The 21,167-nt window shown below is 43.1% G+C and overlaps 1 protein-coding gene across 1 annotated transcript; it reads right to left on the bottom strand.

Annotated features, from left to right (window-relative positions):
• Window positions 1-1,407: 1,407 nt before the first annotated feature.
• Window positions 1,408-14,847, bottom strand: LOC113888458 (multidrug resistance-associated protein 4-like). Its single transcript, XM_027535580.1, has 4 exons — window positions 14,472-14,847; window positions 2,299-2,409; window positions 1,632-1,752; window positions 1,408-1,419 (listed from the first exon to the last, which is right to left on the bottom strand). Exons 1-4 carry the CDS (start codon window positions 14,525-14,527, stop codon window positions 1,408-1,410), a joined length of 300 nt encoding a protein of 99 aa, XP_027391381.1. The 5' UTR covers window positions 14,528-14,847.
• Between the last annotated feature and the right edge of the window lie 6,320 nt (window positions 14,848-21,167).

The raw sequence follows: 21,167 nt of genomic DNA, 5'->3' as shown, positions 1-21,167 counted from the left end.
GAGAGAGATGTACTCCAGGTCCACCTACTCCTCCGCCAGCTTGTTATCTGCTACTAATACTTCTAATACTACAGAAGATGAGCCCCCACATTTACCAGGTCCTCAACTTCCCACTTCTTTGCCATGAGTGCCCAACAACCAATCTCCTGAAATAGGGGCCAGGGCTCTACCAGTTGCACCTTCCTAGATGCCCAGCAGGCAGTATTACTGGGGCTGGACAACTTTGAAATCAACACTCCACCCTGCCCTCACAAGGCACTGCAGTATCTCAGTCGTCAATGCCCTCTCAAAGGTGGCACTCCACCCCACATACCTGTCCCCACTCTCTGACACAATGGTCAACCCACCTTTGTCATCAAAGACTCCATCTCCCAGGACCATTCAGTCACCTGTGAGCTGACAGATTCTCTGATCTCTCCAATTGTGTGGGGCAGACTTCACCTACTCTGCTGCCTGCTACCCACAGTGCATTTGGTACAACACAACCTTTAAACAAGAGCCATGCCCCCCAACTCTAAACTACCTGGACCACCCACTTTATCCCCAACACAATGGACTTATGACAACTCACCACCTTCTCCACCCCTTTCACAGCACCTGCATCTTCCATCCCTTCTGCTCTCACACACTCACAGGCCACCCATGTCCCTATGGCAGCACTAAGGGACCACTGAGAGCACGAGCCACCCAAGTGGGTCTGCAGCAGACCTTGAGTAGGCTCAGCCAGAATAGATGGGCTGATGGCACTGTGTCCTCAGGTTGGAACTGTCTCTCTGGGGGATCTTTACCCAGGATCTTCAGGGTCATGAAGGTCACTGACCTCACCGCTTTCTGTCTCTGGTTGTCTACTCCACATCCCCTCCTACACCTTCTGCCAATGCCAGGCTACCAGGATCCCCCTTCATGCAGGAAACCACCCCACATCCAGGGACAGAAACCAGCATGGATGGTGCATGGAGTCTCTGCAATTCAATGATGAAGCTGGAGCTCCTCATCACAGGGAGCTCTGGCCTGGGTGACCCAGCCTACAGGGAAGGAGGCAGCCCAGGGAAGGGTGTATTCTTGGGAGCTCTGGTAGCTCCAGCCCAAATGCAGGGCCATGGGTTCGGTGTCACAGGAAGGGGAGAGATGACAATCCCTTCTTAGGAAAGCATTTATCAGATGTGAATTGGGCAACTTAACAATTACTTGCTGAGCACCTCTAAAACATCTTATGTTATCTGGGCTCTGGTCCAAGTTTACATCCTCCAAACCACATTTCTTGAGTTTGTAGTATATTTTTTTGGTCAAGGATCACTTTCAGCATTTATGTTATTTACTGAGCATCAATAATATCCTAATATGGTATAAAATGTCTTTTCCACCATACTAGGTATATGATATAAAATGTCTTTCCCTTCCACAACACTATGTTTTAACCTGTTAAAAGGAAAATAGTTAATCCCCACAGATCCAGTCCTTTAAGCATCTGTCCATTCTAAAGACAAGCACTACTTCTGGGCTACATCATGATTTCTAGACATTTTATCCCCTAATCTTAAAATACTGGCCTCTCTACCCATAGGTCCCGTCCATCTCAGTACTGACCTGTATATGGTAAAAAGCAATGCACAGTATATAAAAGCTTTTACCTCAAGAAGTATAAAAATTCCCAAAACTAAATAGGATTTCCAGTGACACTTTAAGATTGCTTTCATTAAAGAAGGCTCCCGCACATCTTTCTCAGCTCTCAAAACTTCTTGATCCCAGTACCTGTGATGAGAAACAAAGTACAGTAAAGAACAATGTGTCCACCAGACAAAACAGGGAGGTGGCAGACTGGAGGAAAAACCTTTACTACAGGGCACTCTGTGGATGCCCCATAAATGCTGGCTAATTGCTCACTGGATGCCTGAAAGATGAGTAGTACAGACCCTGAAGCACCAGAAAAACAGGCCTTGAGGGAAAAGTCTCAGTCTCAGGAAACAAGTTCCTGCCAAGCCTTAGCTGGATTCACAGGGTCATGAGCAGCTCAGGAGAGCAGACACCCTCTTCCAGGGACCTCACCTCGAGGGACAGAGTTCGGCCTCCAGGGTCTTGGCTGCAGGTTCTCTCCACTTCCACAAATGCACAGAGAATATAGGCTCCCCAGCTTCCAAAGTGTGTTAAGCCCAGGGTCAGCCTGAGGTGGGTAAGTGTGCCGTGTCAGGGGAAGGAGGCTCAGGAGAACCCAGAGGAAGGCAAAGCTCCCCACAACACAACTTTAGCCACACGTGGAAATTCTGTCTTCCTCCTCTTCTCCCTGCTGCCTGTGCTCACCCTTGTAGTTCTTCTCCAAGGTGCTGGGAGCGATCTTCCAGAAGCACGGAGTACATGTCATCTTCTTCTAATCTTCTTTTGTAACCAATTTTAAACAAGGGGTTTAGCCAACTGTTAAAATTTAAGAGAAATGGAGAGTCACAGATATACAAATCACACATATCTAATTAAGTTCTAACTCTTGAGCTTTGTAAAAAAAAAGAAGGAGAAGAAGAAAGAGAAATGGAAGAGGAACAATATAGTGAAAATGAGTATAGTACCCAAAGCAATCCACAGATTCAGCACAATCCCTATTAAACTACCAATGGTATTTTTCACAGAACTAGGACAAATAACTTCAGAATACTACTACTACTACTACTGAGTCGCTTCAGTCGTGTCTGACTCTGTGCGGCCCCACAGATGGCAGCCCACCAGGCTCCGCCATCCCTGGGATTCTCCAGGCAAGAACACTGGAGTGGGTTGCCATTTCCTTCTCCAATGCATGAAAGTGAAAAGTGAAAGTGAAGTCGCTCAGTCGTGTCCGACTCTTTGCAATCCCATGGAGTGCAGCCTACCAGGCTCCTCCATCCATGGGATTTTCCAGGCAAGAGTACTGGAGTGGGTTGCCATTGCCTTCTCCAAGAATATGTATGGAAACACAAAAGACCTCAAATAGCCAAATCAATCTTGAGAAAGAAGAATGGAACTGGAGGAATCAACCTGCCTGACTTCATACTACACTACAAAGCTACAGTCATCAAGACAGTATGGTACTGGCACAAAGACAGAAATATAGATCAATGGAATAAAATAGAAAGCCAAGAGACAAATCCATGCATCTATGGACACTTTATCTTTGATAAACGAGGCAAATTATACAATAGAGAAAAGACAGTCTCTTCAAGAAGTGGTGCTAGGAAAACTGGTAAACTACATGTAAAAGAATGAAACCAGAACACTATCGAACACCATACATAAAAATAAACTCAAAATGAATTAAAGACCTAAATGCAAGACCAGAAAGTATAAAAATCTTAGAGGAAAACATAGACTCTCTTCGACATAAATTAAAGCAATATCCTTTATGACTCACCTCCTAGAGTAACAACAATAAACAAAAAGGACCTAATTAAACTTTAAAATTTTTGCACAACAAACTAAACTACGAGCAAGGTGAAATGACAGCCTTCAGAATAGGAGAAGATAACAGCAAACAAAACAACTGACAAAGAATTAATCTTCACCATATACAAGCAGCTCATGCAGCTCAATATCAGAAAAACTAACCCAATCAAAAAGTGAGCAAAAGACCTAAACAGACTTTTCTCGAAAGAAGACATACAGATGGTTAATAAACACATGAAAATATGCTCAACATTACTCACTGTTAGAAAAAGACAAATCAAAACCACAATGAGGTATCATCTCACACTGGTCAGAAGGCCATCATTAAAATTCTACAAACAATAAATGCTGGAGAGGGTGTAGAGCAAAGGCAACCTACTTACACTGTTGGTGGGAATGCAAACTGGTACAGCCACTATTTTTGGAGAATAGTGTGGAGATTCCTTTAAAAACTGGAAATAGAACTGCCATTTTAAGTGAGTTAATTTGAGTGAAGTTTCTTAGTCATGTCTGACTCTTTGCGACCCCATGGACTAGCCTGCCAGGCTCCTCCATCCATGGGATTCTCCAGGCAAGAATACTGGAGTGGGTTGCCATTTCCTTCTCCAGGGGATCTTCCCGACTCAGGGATCGAACCCAGGTCTCCTGCATTGCAGGCAGACACTTTAAAACTCTGAGCCACCAGGGAAGCCCAGCAAACTGCTATATGACCCAGCAAATCCCACTGCTGAGCATACACCTCAAGGAAATCAGAATTGAAAGAGACACATGTACCCCAATGTTCATTGCAACACTGTTTACAATAGCTAGGACATGGAGGCAACCTAGATCTCCATCAGCAGATGAACGGATAAGGAAGTTATGGTACATATATACAGTGGAATATTACTCAGCTATAAAAAGGAACACCTTTAAGTCAGTTCTAATGAGGTAGATGAACCTGGAGCCTATTATACAGAGTGAAGTAAGTCAGAAACAGAAAGCCAAATCCTGTGTATTAACACATATATATGGAATTTAGAAAGATGGTACCAATGATCCTACATGCTGGGAAGCAAGGGAAACACAGATGTAAAGAACAGACTTTTGGACTCAGAGGGAAAAGGCAAGGATGGGATGACTTGAGAGAATAGCATTGAAACATGTATACTATCATATGTAAAACAGATGGCCAGTGCAAATTCGATGTATGAAACCGGGCACCAAAAGCCAGTGCTCTGGGACAACCCAGAGGGATAGGGTGGGGAAAAAAGTGGGAGGTGGGTTCAGGATCAGGGGGACACACGTATACCTGTGGCCAATTCATGTTGATGTATGGAAAAAAAAAACCATTATAATATTGTAATTATCCTAAAATAAATTTAAAAAATAATTACATATGTGTTTACACACACATATGTATACACCCTAATTCTATACAATGAGAGGCCCTGGAGTAATGACATACTGGTAGCAAAGAGCATTCCAGTCCTTAGATCTTGGGGTTCTGTTTTTTTTAACATACACAATTACATTTCCTTTCTTGTGGTGAGAATTTTTAAGGTCTAATCTCTTAGCAGCTTTCAAATATGCATAGAGTATTACTAACTATAGTCACCACACCAGACATTACATCTCCATAGCTTATTTATTTTATAACTGGAAGTCTGTGCCTTTTAGGACCCTTCACGCAGATCTTAACTTTCTGATGCCCTTCTTCTCTAAAAGGAGCCAAGGCTCCTTGAAGAAATAGCTGGTTCCAAGGTTGGGGCAGTTTATGTAAGCACCTGATAATTAGCTTTTTTGATTATAATATAAAAGCCAGACATTAAACTTTGGAGACATTCTTGTCAAAGACAGCCACCTCCAATGAACATGTGCCACCTACACAACTAGATAAAGAGCCAGGCCACCCCACCCATGAAGTTCCCGCTTGGAAAAAGCTCTGGTTGACTTGATAAGACTATCTTGCTGACTGCTTGATTCTCCCTTCTCACACTTTATTTCCTGCTCTTGTGTTTTAAATTCACCAATAAAGAGTGACAGAGAAGGCAATGGCACCCCACTCCAGTACTCTTGCCTGGAAAATCCCATGGATGGAGGAGCCAGGAAGGCTGCAGTCCATGGGGTCGCTGAGGGTCGGACATGACTGAGCGACTTCACTTTCACTTTTCACTTTCATGCATTGGAGAAGGAAATGGCAACCCACCCCAGTGTTCTTGCCTGGAGAATCCCAGGGACGAGGAAGCCTGGTGGGCTGCTGTCTATGGGGTCGTACAGAGTTTGACATGACTGAAGTGACTTAGCATACTTAGCAATAAAAAGTGAACCATCAAAATCCTAGACACCCCACCATCAACCCCCAAAAGGCAGAATCTCAAGTCCAGACTAACTCACATGCCCTCTCTCTATTCAGGACCTGCCTGTGTCACCCCAGGTGTGTCTGGTACCCTCCACGACACGTGAATGAGTGATACACCTCATCATTTCAAAGTCCCCTGATGGTTGTTGCTGACATGTGTCCCACAATCGTAAGAACCACAAGAGCCAGTCAAGCCACAACACTGGCTCCAAAAGGAGAATTTCTGTGGGGGCTGCTCATAACTAGTACAAGCCCTGGTAAGCAGAGCCCCAGGCAATCCCGGCAAAAGCCTCACTGTCTACAGCCTAAGACCTACAGGCTGAGAAAGTCCAAGAAGGAACAACTTGCACCATAAAATAAGGAAGCCCTGAAAGAGTCATGAGATTGTATAGAAAGGACAGATAAGCCAGCTTGAATGACTTTTGCTAGACAAATCGGGGATACATTGAGAATCAAAACAAATAAGTGGCAATGAATAACAACAAATTAAATAAAGAAAGGATCTCTGAATCCATGTTGTTACATTAACAGGAAAGAAAGGAATGCTCTTGCAAACAGAGGCAAACAAACACAAAAGGAGTGATGGAGTCAGAAAATTATCAATGGAAGTTAAAACCAGTGGGTGAAAGTTTGATGTGGAAGACGGTATCCATATAATCTCAAATTCTCTCTCTGCAAATTACTTATTATAAAAGGGAAAAAAACAGTTAACTATACACAGGATACCCCTCAAACCCTGTTCAAATCCATTAGGCATTATTTAAATGATAATAAAATGTAGAGATAGCCCAAAGATTAACACCATTTTCCTGACCTTGCCAGGGTAAGGAAAATTTCAAGGTAAGACAATAATAACCAGTGAAAGCAGAGATCAAACTTCTTTTATTCCATTATTCCAAGGACAGTATGTATACAGAATTGATGCTCAAGAATTATTTATTGAATGCATGAATGTCCATGAATCATTAAAGAAGCAATATGAGAAACTGGGCTTCAGCTTTTACAAACTCTGGTAGGTTGGCACCTCCAAAGAACCCCAATCCAGGAGACAGAAGACTGGATCCTAATCCCAACAGTGGCCCTGAGGACCCAGGGCCTCAACTGTGCCCCCTCCTCCATTTCTCCACTCCAGGTCAGCATCTCAGTGACCCTTACTATGTCTTACTATGTCTCAATTTCCTTCCAAAACAAAAGTATATAAGTCAGTGAGCTTTACCACTAAACAGGTTTGAAACATGTTAGGCCATTTACCCTACAGTCGTTCCCCACAGAAAACACTCAGAATTAGCACTGGGATGTGCCCAGATGATGACACTTCCCCCCAACACTAGTGCAGGAAGAAAAGAGTTCTGGAAATTGTTTGCAAAATTACATGAATGTCCTTAACAATGCTAAACCATATGCTTAAATATGGTCAAGATGGTAAATTTTATGTTTTGTGCATTTTTCCACAATTTAAAAAAATGTAATGAGAAAAAAATTGCACATGATGTACCTCAGTTAGAAGTCTTCCTGTGTTAGAGTCTAGACTTTGTCACTTTCTGGTTGAATGACCACAAACTAGCCACACAACATCTCAGTATTGGCCTCTGGAAACTGAGGAGAACATGTGGAGATAGCACCTCCCAAGGCTGCTGAGGGGATCACCTGAGAAGACAGTGTTGCTCTAAACAGGAAAACATCTCACCAGAAAAAGAGCAGCTGTCACCACGACAGAGATCCTGAGTAATCCCACTAGGCCCCAGTAGAAAATCTCTGATAACTTTGACAGATGCAGTTACAATGACAGAGCCCAACAGGAAGAACAAAGACTCTGCTTCTTTCCTGGCAGTCAGTCAATGAAATGCCATGGAATCTTTGTTTAACAGACCTGCCAATTTCCTTTCCCCTCTATAATAGTGATCTCTTTCCCTGGCCCTTTGAAGACTTGCATGTAGCTCTCCATAGTTGTAAACCTCAAACTATAATTCTCTGCTGATCCCATAAGCCTATCTTTTGCAGAGAAATATCTGATACCCTCTTTGTTTCATGTCAACAGAGAGAAAGGGGGTCAACATGTATGAGGGACACCTGGAAGACTCAGGCAACTTATTCCCTTGACACATCTGAATGGACTCTAATTGACACCTCTCAGGATGATGAGGTAGGATGATGAGGTAGGACGATCAAGATCCCAAAAAATCAAGAAAAAACTACGAGAGATAAAATTTTTAGGCAGATTAGTTTTCCACAAGGACACACCATATCTCTGTGGTGTTCTACACCTTGCTTGAGACTGTAGTTATTGTACAAAATTACCAAAACTCAACAAACTAAATGCTTACAAGAAACAGGTCAAGGCCAGAAAAAGCACCTGGCAGAGCTCACCCAGCCTCCATCTACAACATGTGGATCTCTCACTGTTAATGAGGAACAAGTGGTATTCTGGAAATGGTGCAAAGAATACTAGCTTTAAATTAAACATTTCTATGTATTCACAATCATTAGTTACTGACGGCCTAACAGCACCAACCTCCCTAAACCATCTCAGCACTAGGCCAGTTCATATCCCCCCTCATGTCAGCTTCTCTGACAAAAGTCTCTGGAGAGTCTGACTTGATGCTAGTGGCAGTTTCCACACCCACACTGCCTTTGCAAGGGGACAGTTTACTGACTGAGATGTGGCCAGTGTCAGTGGAGTAAGGATGCAACCATTCCCTGATGGCCAAATGCATCTGGTCCAAGACCCCGCTCCACCCTCATCTCTGGGGATAGGTCCTGCACTAACCTCCAACCTGCTGCTTCTGGGATGAGGGGGGTGGTGGGAGAAATGCAGGGCACAACCCCAAGGCTGCAGTGCAGGACAGTGGGGACATTGCCAGGGAGAGTCTCAACAGACTGGGCATGGTTCAAAAATTGTGCCACTGATTTTCAATAATGGGAAAAAGGAAGAGTCATTCAACAAACCATGATAGGAATATGGGCTGTTTGGGAAAATGAGGTCTATCTTATACCAAATACTAATATATATATATATATAGTTGTCTTTATTGTTAGAAATTAAATAAGAAAAGAGAGCCAAAATAGAATGCTTACAGAGATATAGAGGATGCTAGGATTTTTAAAAAGACATATTACAAAAGCAATAGGAGAAGCTAAAAAGAAAAGTTCAATATAATTAATTATATCTAATTTAAAACCCTAAAGAACAAAGGAAAATCTGAAAAAGTATTATATGCGCTATTGCAAATTATTCAAGTATAAAAATGCCTCATAGGAAAAAATGTCTACGAAGAGACAATTCAAGAAAGACAAATAGTCAATAAAGTTCCAACTCTAAAAATCAAATAAATTCTTATTAAAACTGATATTGGACTTCCCTGATGGTCCAGTAGTTAAGAATCCATCCGCTAATGCAGGGAACACAGGTGTGATTCCTGGTCCAGGAAGAGTCCACGTGGCATGGAGCAACTAAGCCCATGAGCCACAACTACTGATGCCCACTCACCCTGGAGCCTGTGCTCCATGAGAAGAGAAGCCCCTGCACCACAGTTAGGGAGTAGCCACCCGTCACCACACAACTAGAGAGAAGCACTAGAGAGAAGCACGAGAGCAGCAATGATGACCCAGCGTGAACAACAATAAATAAGTAACTGTTTGACATTTTTAACCTCAGTCCCATTAGAAATGTAATTCAGGTACTCACAAATAGCAATGAAATAAACACACAAACAGTTTTTAAGAGGGCAAGCCTGATGGAACAAAATTCGGCTTTCACCAGTTATTCTACTTCTAAGAAACAGCCAAATTATCAGTGAGTGTACGTGGCTAATAGAAATAAACTTTTATTCACTTCTTCTTCTATAGCTTTAATTTTATTGCAGAAATTTCTAAAATCCACAATAATTACCCATAGCCATAATGTATGCCTTCTCTTTGACCCTAAGTCCCACCTGTGCTGTGAAAACACTAAAACTCCAGTGAGGTCATTTGTATAAAGACAATAAGCTAGTTACTGGCATCATTTGCAAGTTTAGAAAGCAGGTGAAATATGAGAAGAAAAGCAAACACCCAATGAGAAGATGAAAACTCAGTTTTTCTCTACAAGGTGGACTTTGTCTCTGGGCAGTACTTCCTGCCTAGGCTCATGTCAGCTTTCCCCAGGGCAGCGAGTGGGGAACACAAGGAAATCACGAGGGTACCTCAGACTTTACATACAGGCTGGAAATTGTGTTCAACAACTAACTTCACAAAGTCTGGACCCCTTTTAAAAGTTAACATTGAAGTAGTGATGCCAGTGGGAGGGGTGGCTGAAAGCAGAAGCCAGTCTCAACCTTCCATCAGAATCACCTGGAGCTTATTTAACCCCCACCCCCAGAATTTCTAACTTTACACAATTGGTCTAGAAAGAGTGCGGGGGGTGGGGGGGGGTGATTTGCATTTCTAACAAACTCCCAGGTGATGAGGATGAGCAGATCTGAAAGCTCTGAGAAGAGCCGCCCTAAAGCTTGATTATAGAGATGTTTCACATGCATCATCTCCAGCAACAAGAACTTTAAGAACTTGCCTTGAGAGACTTCTGCCAATAAGACCAAAGGTGTGTTTGGAATCGGCTTCTCTGTGCATTTACAAACAAGTACACAAATAGAACCTACTCGATACAGCAGTTACATACACAGGGAGCCAGACTGCCTGATTTGGGGTCCAACTCTTTCACTTTCTAGCTGTGTGCTGGTAGACAACTCACTCAACCTCTCTGCTTCAGCAACTTCAAGTGTGAAATAAGAGGTAATAGCTTCTCTCCTTCCAGCAGGAAAACTGGAAATGGGTATCTACCAAGATGAATGAAAAGTCTTTATCTTCCCATTTCCAAACACACATTTTGAAAATCCACAGACAGAAGGTGCCTGGAGAGTTGCTTGCCCTGCCTTAAGCAGATGTTTGACTATTTCAGTATTATTTAGAGTAACCACACCCACATTCCTTCTTCTAAGCCCCTCTTTCCTTAAGGGCCACCAAATGACCAAGAGACGTAACTACACACTGAATACACCACCATCAGAACAAGCATAGCAGCTCCCATTCCCTGGGGATCCCTTAGGCTGTCCCACAAAATAAGTATCAGACTTTGTGGAAAAGATGAATGAGTTAGGTTCCAGAAACAAAAGACCTAATAATCACCAAAGAGTGATTAAAATCCAGAGGTTCAGGCCTGCCTAGTTAGTTCAGTTCAGTTGCTCAGTCGTGTCCGACTCTTTGCGACCTCATGAATCGCAGCACACCAGGCCTCCCTGTCCATCACCAACTCCCAGAGTTTACTCAAACTCACGCCCATCGAGATGGTGATGCCATCCAGCCATCTAATCCTTTGTCATCCCCTTCCTCTCTTGCCCCCAATCCCTCCCAGCATGAGGGTCTTTTCCAATGAGTCAACTCTTCTCATGAGGTGGCCAAAGTAAAGTATTGGAGTTTCAGCTTTAGCATCAGTCCTTCCAATGAACACCCAGGACTGATCTCCTTTAGAATGGACTGGTTGTATCTCCTTGCAGTCCAAGGGACTCTCAAGAGTCTTCTCCAACACCACAGTTCAAAAGCATCAATTCTTTGGCACTCAGCTTTCTTCACAGTCCAACTCTCACATCCATACATGACCACTGGAAAAACCATAGCCTTGACTAGATGGACCTTTGTTGGCAAAGTAATGTCTCTGCTTTTTAATATGCTATCTAGGTTGGTCATAACTTTCCTTCCAAGGAGTAAGTGTCTTTTAATTTCATGGCTGCAATCACCATCTTCAGTGATTTTGGAGCCCCAAAAAATAATGGTCCCAGCTATTAGATGAAGACTTCAGGTAAGAGCTTCAGCTCTCTGCAGTGTTTTTCATTGGTGTTTCCTCACAGTTCAGGGACCCTTCAGGAGTTTCAGGACCAAATGACTCCTGGGCAGGACCACCTGCATCAAGACCATGCACTGTTTCTCTGAAGGCTAAAGATCTGCATAAGACCCCACGGGTTTCAGGGACCACATCCCCAAGGTTTAGTCCTCAAATGTGGAAGTGGAGATATTCACAACAGAGAACGGGGCTGTTCAAATACATTCTCCAGTCCTGGCTGTGTGTCCCAGGCAAAAGCAAAACGTGTTCAAGAATGGTATCCCCATTCATTACATTAAAAACACTTAGGAATATATCTACCTAAAGAAACTAAAGACCTATATATAGAAAACTATAAAACACTGGTGAAAGAAATCAAAGAGGACACTAATAGATGGAGAAATATACCATGTTCATGGATTGGAAGAATCAATATAGTGAAAATGAGTATACCACCCTAAGCAATTTATAGATTCAATGCAATCCCTATCAAGCTACCAACAGTATTCTTCACAGAGCTAGAACAAATAATTTCACAATTTGTATGGAAATACCAAAAACCTCGAATAGCCAAAGCTATCTTGAGAAAGAAGAATGGAACTGGAGGAATCAACCTACCTGACTTCAGGCTCTACTACAAAGCCACAGTCATCAAGACAGTATGGTACTGGCACAAAGACAGAAATATAGATCAATGGAACAAAATAGAAAGCCCAGAGATAAATCCACGCACATATGGACACCTTATCTTTGACAAAGGAGGCAAGAATATACAATGGATTAAAGACAATCTCTTTAACAAGTGGTGCTGGGAAATCTGGTCAACCACTTGTAAAAGAATGAAACTAGAACACTTTCTAACACCATATACAAAAATAAACTCAAAATGGATTAAAGATCTAAACGTAAGACCAGAAACTATAAAACTCCTAGAGGAGAACATAGGCAAAACACTCTCTGACATACATCACAGCAGGATCCTCTATGACCCACCTCCCAGAATATTGGAAATAAAAGCAAAAATGAACAAATGGGACCTAATTAAACTTAAAAGCTTCTGCACATCAAAGGAAACTATTAGCAAGGTGAAAAGACAGCCTTCAGAATGGGAGAAAATAATAGCAAATGAAGCAACTGACAAACAACTAATCTCAAAAATATACAAGCAACTCCTACAGCTCAACTCCAGAAAAATAAATGACCCAATCAAAAAATGGGCCAAAGATCTAAATAGACATTTCTCCAAAGACATACAGATGGCTAACAAACACATGAAAAGATGCTCAGCATCACTCATTATCAGAGAAATGCAAATCAAAACCACTATGAGGTACCATTTCACACCAGTCAGAATGGCTGCGATCCAAAAGTCTACAAATAATAAATGCTGGAGAGGGTGTGGAGAAAAGGGAACCCTCTTACACCGTTGGTGGGAATGCAAACTAGTACAGCCACTATGGAGAACAGTGTGGAGATTCCTTAAAAAACTGGAAATAGAACTGCCTTATGATCCAGCAATCCCACTGCTGGGCATACACACTGAGGAAACCAGAAGGGAAAGAGACACGTGTACCCCAATGTTCATCGCAGCACTGTTTATAATAGCCAGGACATGGAAGCAACCTAGATGTCCATCAGCAGATGAATGGATAAGCAAGCTGTGGTACATATACACAATGGAGTATTATTCAGCCATTAAAAAGAATACATTTGAATCAGTTCTAATGAGGTGGATGAAACTGGAGCCTATTATACAGAGTGAAGTAAGCCAGAAAGAAAAACACCAATACAGTATACTAACGCATATATATGGAATTTAGAAAGATGGTAACGATAACCCTGTATACGAGACAGCAAAAGAGACACTGATGTATAGAACAGGCTTATGGACTCTGTGGGAGAGGGAGAGGGTGGGAAGATTTGGGAGAATGGCATTGAAACATGTGAAATGTCATGTATGAAACGAGATGCCAGTCCAGGTTCAATGCACGATGCTGGATGCTTGGCGCTGGTGCACTGGGACGACCCAGAGGGATGGTATGGGGAGGGAGGAGGGAGGAGGGTTCAGGATGGGGAACACATGAGAAATAAAGGATTAAAAAAAAAAAAAAGAAAAAGAAAAAAAATAAAATAAAAACAAGTGTTTTTACACACATGAAACTTGTCACAAATAGATACCAGGAAATGCAGTGAGAGATGTACAGGGAGAGAGGGAGGGAGGAAGGGAGACATTGTCATAGGCACAGTGACGAGGGAGCCCGGTGCAGGCGGAACTCAGCTGTCACCTAAGGAATATGGGGGAAATGGGGACGTTCTTGGAAGATGGTAACAGTGCAGGGCACTAATTGGATAAAGGAAGCTGTTCATAAACTGCTTGCTTAGGGGAAAAATTAGGATGCCGCTTTAGTTCAGAACTGCGAATTCCTGAGCAGTACTGGGGAAGCCGGCTAAGGATGGAGTGTGGGTGCGTGGTATTGGGTGTGTGGGGGGTGGTGGAGGGGGTGGTCCAGTCCTTCTCCCGCTTGGCGGGAGACTCCCCTTGGGCAGCCTGGGGTCTCAGCTTCCCTGCCTCCTGCTTCACTCGCCGCCCCTCCTACTTCACCCGCTTCCCCGTCCTACTAGTGCCTAAGGAGTTTGCTGGTGGAGCAGCGAGTTACAAGTCAGGGAGCCCCACCACGAGTTCCCTCTCCCGGGCTCGCCAGATGCCAGGGACCACGTGGCCCCACGGGCTACAAGCTCCCAGGTGCCCAGGGCGCCAGCTGAAAGCGCTCCCTCGCCCCGACCACCCCCCTCCTCGGTCCCCAAAAGCGCAGCGGCGGCGTCAAGCACCCGCCCCACGACGGCGGAGGTGTCACAGCCCAGGCGGGCTCTCACCAGAAGAACAGGCGCGAGCAGAAGTTCGCGTCCTGCAGCGGGTTGGGCTTCCGCATCTTGTCGTGGAGGCGGCCGCGGGTCGGGGTCGCGCTGCTCTGGTGATGGAGCTGCTCCTGGAGGCGCCGGCGGGGAGGCTGGAGGCTCAGACACAGCGCGGTCCTCTCTGGGGGAGACAGAACCACCTGCTTCAGGGAGTGGAGCACAGGGGGGAGCCACCCGCTTGGTGCCTCTGCCCCTGGGGCCTGGAGTCGGGAGCGGTGGGGGCAGCAGGACCAAGGGCCAGCCAGGCGGGCTCTGCCGGGGGCCGCGCAGGTGTGAGGAAAGGCTGCAGGCGCGCTTGATGGAGCCAGTTAAGGAAACTGCGGCACCCAAGGCACCGGACAGAGGCGCCTACGTTTGGGCACCGGGCTGCAAATTCTACCAAAGGCCGCGCTCTGAGCCCGGGCCCCCACCCAGAAGACGGAGAGGGAGGGGCAGGCTGCATCAGAAACGCTCCTTCAGCTGTGATGAAGACCCAGAGAAAGCTGGCACAAGGAGATAGCAGCCTGCGCTCTGGGCACTCTGCCCTCATCAAGACCAAATAAGGGTGCTACAGGAGGGTGTCCAGCTGTTATGGAGCAAGGACCTTGTGGGACCTTCCTGGGCTAGATCCCACCCCATGCCCTCTACCTGCCTCTTGTTTGTGCATGCAGTGCTCACTCAATCCTGTCCGACTGTTTGTGGCCCCATGGACTGTAGCCCACCAGACTCCTCTGTCCGTGGGATTATCTACCCAAGAACACTGGAGTGGGTTGCCATTTCCTCCTCCAGGGGATCTTCCTGAACCATGGATCTAGCCTGCATCCTGCTTCTCTTTGCACTGGCATGTGGATTCTTTACCACTGAACCACCTGGGAAGCCCCTCTTGCTTGGAGAAAAGCTTTAATCTCCCAGGTCTCCTCTGAACCACAGAAGGCTGGCTCAAGAATTAATGATTGAAAGAATGTGAATGTGTAGTAACAACAACAACAAAATATTAAACAATAGATCAGCCATATAGCAATCACAAAATCTTTAGTCCTTCCCTGAAGGATTTAGATCATATAGATGACAGTGTCTGATGCACATTCCTGAGTTGTTCTGCAGATACTAAAACCCTCACCAGATGGAAGAAGTTAACTGCATGATGACCACGAGCAGGGAGCCCCCACACCAGCTGGAGCCTGAGGACTGAAGATGTTAAACCCCGTGACACGACCCTGTTACCTCATCATCAACCAATCAAAGAATAATGAGGGAAACCTACACTGCACTTTCTCCCTCACCTTCCCTATAAAAACTCTCCCCTGAAACCCATCAGGGAGTTTGGATTTTTTTTGAGCATGAACTCCTTGCTTGACTCTTTCAATAAACCTTTGTTTCCTCCAAACTCCAACAGATTTTTTGACCTCGGACAACAACAGGGTTTAGCACAGATTATGTTTGTAGAGGTGCAAGACCTAATGAAAAGTAACAGAAAGTTAGAGAAACTCAGATGATTTTGGAAGATGAATGCATGGTGTTAATGGGGGCAGCTTTCTGGCATCTTACATGCTGCATTGTGCAGGGAACCTCTGTGAGCTTGTTGCTGCCCTCTTAGACTGGGAAAGGGAAATCTGAGGGGAGAGAGGCTGTCTAATGTTTTTTTTCATCATGAGCTAGGGCCTAGACAAGTAACAGTGGCATATGTTACAGAACACAGGTCATGCATATTTCTGGGGAACTCCCCTTACTTTTAACTCTAACAACACCCTATTCAGCAGCGTATTATCCCTATTTTATGGATGAGAAAGATGAAGCTCAAGGACAGCACTTATCCACAGTCTTCAAAGATGTATTAAACGATGACTCCTGATTTGGACTCGAGCCCAAGGCCAGCATGACAGTCTCACTGGTGGATGGACAGTGTGCATCAAAACTGCCTAGAATGTGTTATTTGAATGAACGAATGACTGCAGGACTGAATGAACAAAATGTTGGGCTCCCACCCATAAGTATGTAGCTATTTGTGTGGCCATCTTACCAGCTCAGCAGTTTTCTTCCCTTCCACCCTAAATGAAGAAAGGTCAAAATTTGTGGAGCTTATCACAAGATCATGTTGCTATTCTTTGATAATTTCCCTTTTTAATAATGACTTTTGGCTTCAATTACAAAATACAAGTAAGTTCTGGAGAACTGGTATACAGAAATGTGGCTCCAGTCAACAGTTATGTACTGTGAAATTTCAATTTTCTATGAGAAGAGATCTTGGAAGTTCTCAACATTAAAAACAAAAAAGGAAAATGGTTAAGGTGTGAATTGACTGCTATGTTGATTGCCTTGGCTGTGGTGAGTATTTTCTATAGTCCATGGGTTGCAAAGAGTTGGATGTGACTTAGCAACTGAGCATATATGTGTATCAAGTCATTAGGTTGTATTTTCAATATTTACATTTTAATTGTTATTTATACCTCAATAAAGCTGGAGGGAAAATGATTTTAAAGAAAGCCTTAATGTATTCAAATATTTTTATAAGTCAACTTGTAAGAATGACAGAATGTTGATCATGTTCTATCAGTGGGCATTGTGAGGATTTATTATACTATTTTTTGATATTCCATGCATGTTTAAAATTTTCTGTTAGAAAAAAATGAAAACAGAGCTGAAATTTATAACAATTACCTACTTTCTGGTGTTAGCTCTTTCTGAGATAATGCAATCTACAGTTTACATAACCCAACTTCACCTGATTTACAGTCCTCTTAAATCTCTTGCTGAAGTTGGAAGCCTAGTGACTTCCCTTATCAGGCTTCCCCAGACTATTCTCTCCAGTCCCCACAACTATCTCAGAACCATAATTAGCATCTCCAAACTGTCAAATACACTCTGTCCCTTCAGCTTCTGCTGTCTTTTTTGCTTTTAACTAAGATCTTTTGAAACTTCTCAGCATTCTTTTCTGAACATTAATATGATACTTAGAAGAGATGTTAAAATCCAGCTTTGAATGGTATAGAGAAGACTCAACATGAAGCCAGGGGACCAGAGCTTTAGATACTTCACTTATTACTTAACCTTTCTGACCTAGCCCATCTAAGGTCTAAAATGGGAAATTGCCACTCTTTGTACTCCCTGTAGGTTTATTGTGAGTCTCATAATGTGTAAATACACTTTTTAAAACTTAAAGAAACATACAAACCAAAAGGTTTCCATTCACTGGAATGGACATTCCATCCATTCTATTCATGTTTAGCTACATGACCACAAAGCCATGCGTGGAGGTTACAAACAGAGAAGATGTATTAAGGTCTATATCTGCATGTGTTTTCTGATCTTAAATGTTCAGTACTATAACTAAAGGCAATAATAAGTGTTGGAAAGGATGTAGAGAAATTGGAACTCTCATACATTGCTAGTGGGAACGTAAGGGGGTACAGCCACAAAGTTACCACATAATCCAGCAATTCTACTCCTAGGCAGATAAATGAAGCCCATGTACACATGAAAACTTACACATGAATGTCATAGTGGCACTATTCATAAAAGGAAAAAATGAATTGGAGGCAGGGTGATCCAAGGGTACATAAACTGATAAATGGACAAATAAAACATGGTATTACGGGCAATGGAATATTATTTGGCATTTTATAAAATACTGATGCATGCTATAACATGGATGAACACTGAATACATTATGCTGAGTTAATGCAGCCAGCCACTGACTCTAGTGGAAATGATGAGACAGCATCTAATAAGGTACTCAGTCTTATCCGACTTGATTCATTCCCAAACAAGCCTCAGGGACATATGATGCAAATTTATAACTGTGGGAAAACTGATGTTGAAGCTGAAACTCCAATACTTTGGCCACCTCATGCGAAGAGTTGACTCATTGGAAAAGACCCTAATGCTGGGAAGGATTGGAGGCAGAAGGAGAAGGGGACAACAGAGGATGAGATGGCTGGATGGCATCACTGACTCGATGGACGTGGGTTTGGGTAAACTCCAGGAATTGGTGATCGACAGGCAGGCCTGGAGTGCTATGATTCATAGGGTTGCAAAGAATCGAATACGACTGAGCGACTGAACTGAACGGAACTATAAATTATTAAATGGTCTATGGTATCTCTGTCAAATAGTCAAAGCATCAAGCATTAAATCTGCAGCAGATATAAGAGCAGTACTAAAATGGTTCAGCTGAGACAGTGCTCGTCTTCAAGCATTTTTCTATCAAGACAAAAGGGATTCACAATTTAAATACACTCCAGTGAGTAGCCATAGTCTGAATATGGTTAAAATTTCATTGTCACTCCACCGTCCCATAATATATCCACCTCCATAACCTCAGGAATGGACATCTCATTCAAATCTAGCCAATAATAGTATGCTATGTCTCTGTTCAAAGGGTTTGGCCCAGAGATAAAGTGAAGGCCCATGTTAGGCCAGTTGGCTTTCTTCCTTGAGGATATTTTTGTTGCTGTTCTTTTTTGTTTTTGTTTTTCCTCGAGTTAGAAAGGGTAAAACTTCACTTTCCTTTCTAGTGAGGGAGTTATAAGGACATGACCCATGATTGCTGGTAGCTATGTGCCCCATTTACATGGAGAGGCCCAAAAGAATAAAGAAGCTTCCCAGTGGCGCTGGTGTTAAACAAACCACCTGCCAATGCAGGAGACATAAGAGATGCAAGTTCAGTCCCTGGGTTGAGCAGATCCCCTGGAGGAGGGTATGGCAACCCACTTCAGTATTCTTGCCTGGAGAATCCCATGGACAGAGGGGCCTGGCAGGCAACTGTCCATAGGGTCGCAAAGAGTCGGACATAACTGAAGTGACTTAGCATGATCACACATGCCTAAAAGAATAAAGCTGATACCCAAAGGAAAGTGAACAGCTATTTATTAAACACCTACTGTGTGGCAAGACTGATCCAGAAGCCAGGGATAGGATACATAAGTGGGATGAGTGATGTAAAGGAGAGTCTTGGCATCAGGCTTCCAGGGCTCCTGAGACTAGCAGGATCCCTCCTTGGACGGTGTGACCTGCTGGAGCAGAAACTGTCATGTTCCCGCTCCTATCCTCTGACATTCCCTCACTGTTTTGGGAGCTCTATGCTTGTAGAGCACATTGGGGCCACATGTAAGACAAGCCAAAACCCCTGGATTCAACCCTCAGCCCACTGATCAATGGGGAGTTGGTAGATAAATGCCTCAGTGTGTTGCCCATTGGTTGAAGCAATTCTCTCTCCCATAGTGACCCAGCAAGAAGGAATCTAGTAGCCCAAGCTGTAACTTGTTTGTTAACACACTCTTTATTGACTTCCTTCCTTCTGTATATCACTTTTCCACTCCCTAAATGTGTTTTCCTGGGATCACTTCCAAAATAAACTACTTCCACTCAAATCCTTGTCTCAGGGTCTGCTACTGGGGAACCCAAACCAAGACACCTACCAAAACCGTCCTTCTAATTACTGAGAAATGTATTTACTCCCTTGCATCCATAGAAGTCCTAACTAATAATACTGTAAACCTTGGGTTGTCCAACACATTTGAGGACTTCAAATGCATCTGGTCGAAACTGAGGTGTGCTATATGTATACAAAACACAATAGATGTCAAAGACAGTGTAAAAATATTTTTCTCTCATTAATGATTTGTCACATTGATTACATGTTGAAACGATATTATTGTGAACATACTGGTTTAAAAATATCTTACTAATATCCATTTCACCTGTTCCTTTTTACTTTTTAACATGACTATTACAAAAATTTTAAGTTATAGTTCATGTCATATTTCTATGGCTGCAAGATAAGGCAGTAGCTTTGGATAAGAAGCAAATGAGAAAGGGCAGCTGGCCTTTGGCCCAAAGCTGGGAGTTTTGGTCAGAAAGCCTGAGGTGCCTCCTCTTCAAATGAGCTTATCTGCAAGGGTACATTTAACCCCATGTCGTGTATCTATGCAAAGTTCAGAATTAAACTATAGGGTACAACTTGCTTCTATCCTGTGAGAAATTCCACTCTGTAAACAAAGACCAAATTCTGGGCCAAAGTTTTCTCCCTTTTACCAAGTGGTAAGTATGTGTGTGTCAGTTATCATTTTTCAATGTCCAGGTGACAAATCTTTACTGTTTAGACAAACAGCCAGACTATTTCTAGTACACATCTGTGTGTCCTATAGGACTGTAACTTTTCCTCGGCTACAATCAAATCACTATTCTTACTTCAAATTTAGACTTGCATCCAGCAACTGACTATTAAGTATTGTGATACATCTCTGCCTATCAGTCAACTTTTCAGTTTCCATAGAACAACCATCTCTGTATTGTGATGGCACTTCTTTGTAGATCTATTTGTGTGTTTTATTACACTTCCCCGAATTGTTCAAAGTAAATGGAAGATGGAAAAAATGAATATGTTAATATTAAAAATAATGTAACTAATGTAAATATAGAGAAATGAAAGGAGGTACCTATTCAGTCTGATTTGCATGCATATTAGAAGTAATGGTTCGTTATATGTTTAACTTTGAAGGAAGAGAAACAAAACTTTTAAATCTGTAAAATACATATAGCAGGTTTATTCATAATTACCAAAACTTGGAAGCAACCAAGATGTCCTTCAATAGGTGAATGGATAATTAACCTAGTTCATCCAGACTATGGAGAATTATTCAGCACACACACACACACACAATGTACAACATGGAA

This window comes from Bos indicus x Bos taurus, unplaced genomic scaffold (genome assembly GCF_003369695.1).
Source record: "Bos indicus x Bos taurus breed Angus x Brahman F1 hybrid unplaced genomic scaffold, Bos_hybrid_MaternalHap_v2.0 SuperScaffold_100147, whole genome shotgun sequence".
Taxonomy (NCBI): Eukaryota; Metazoa; Chordata; class Mammalia; order Artiodactyla; family Bovidae; genus Bos; species Bos indicus x Bos taurus.
The sequence above is the reverse complement of the archived record's forward strand: the minus strand, read 5'-3'. Positions and strand labels throughout refer to the sequence as shown.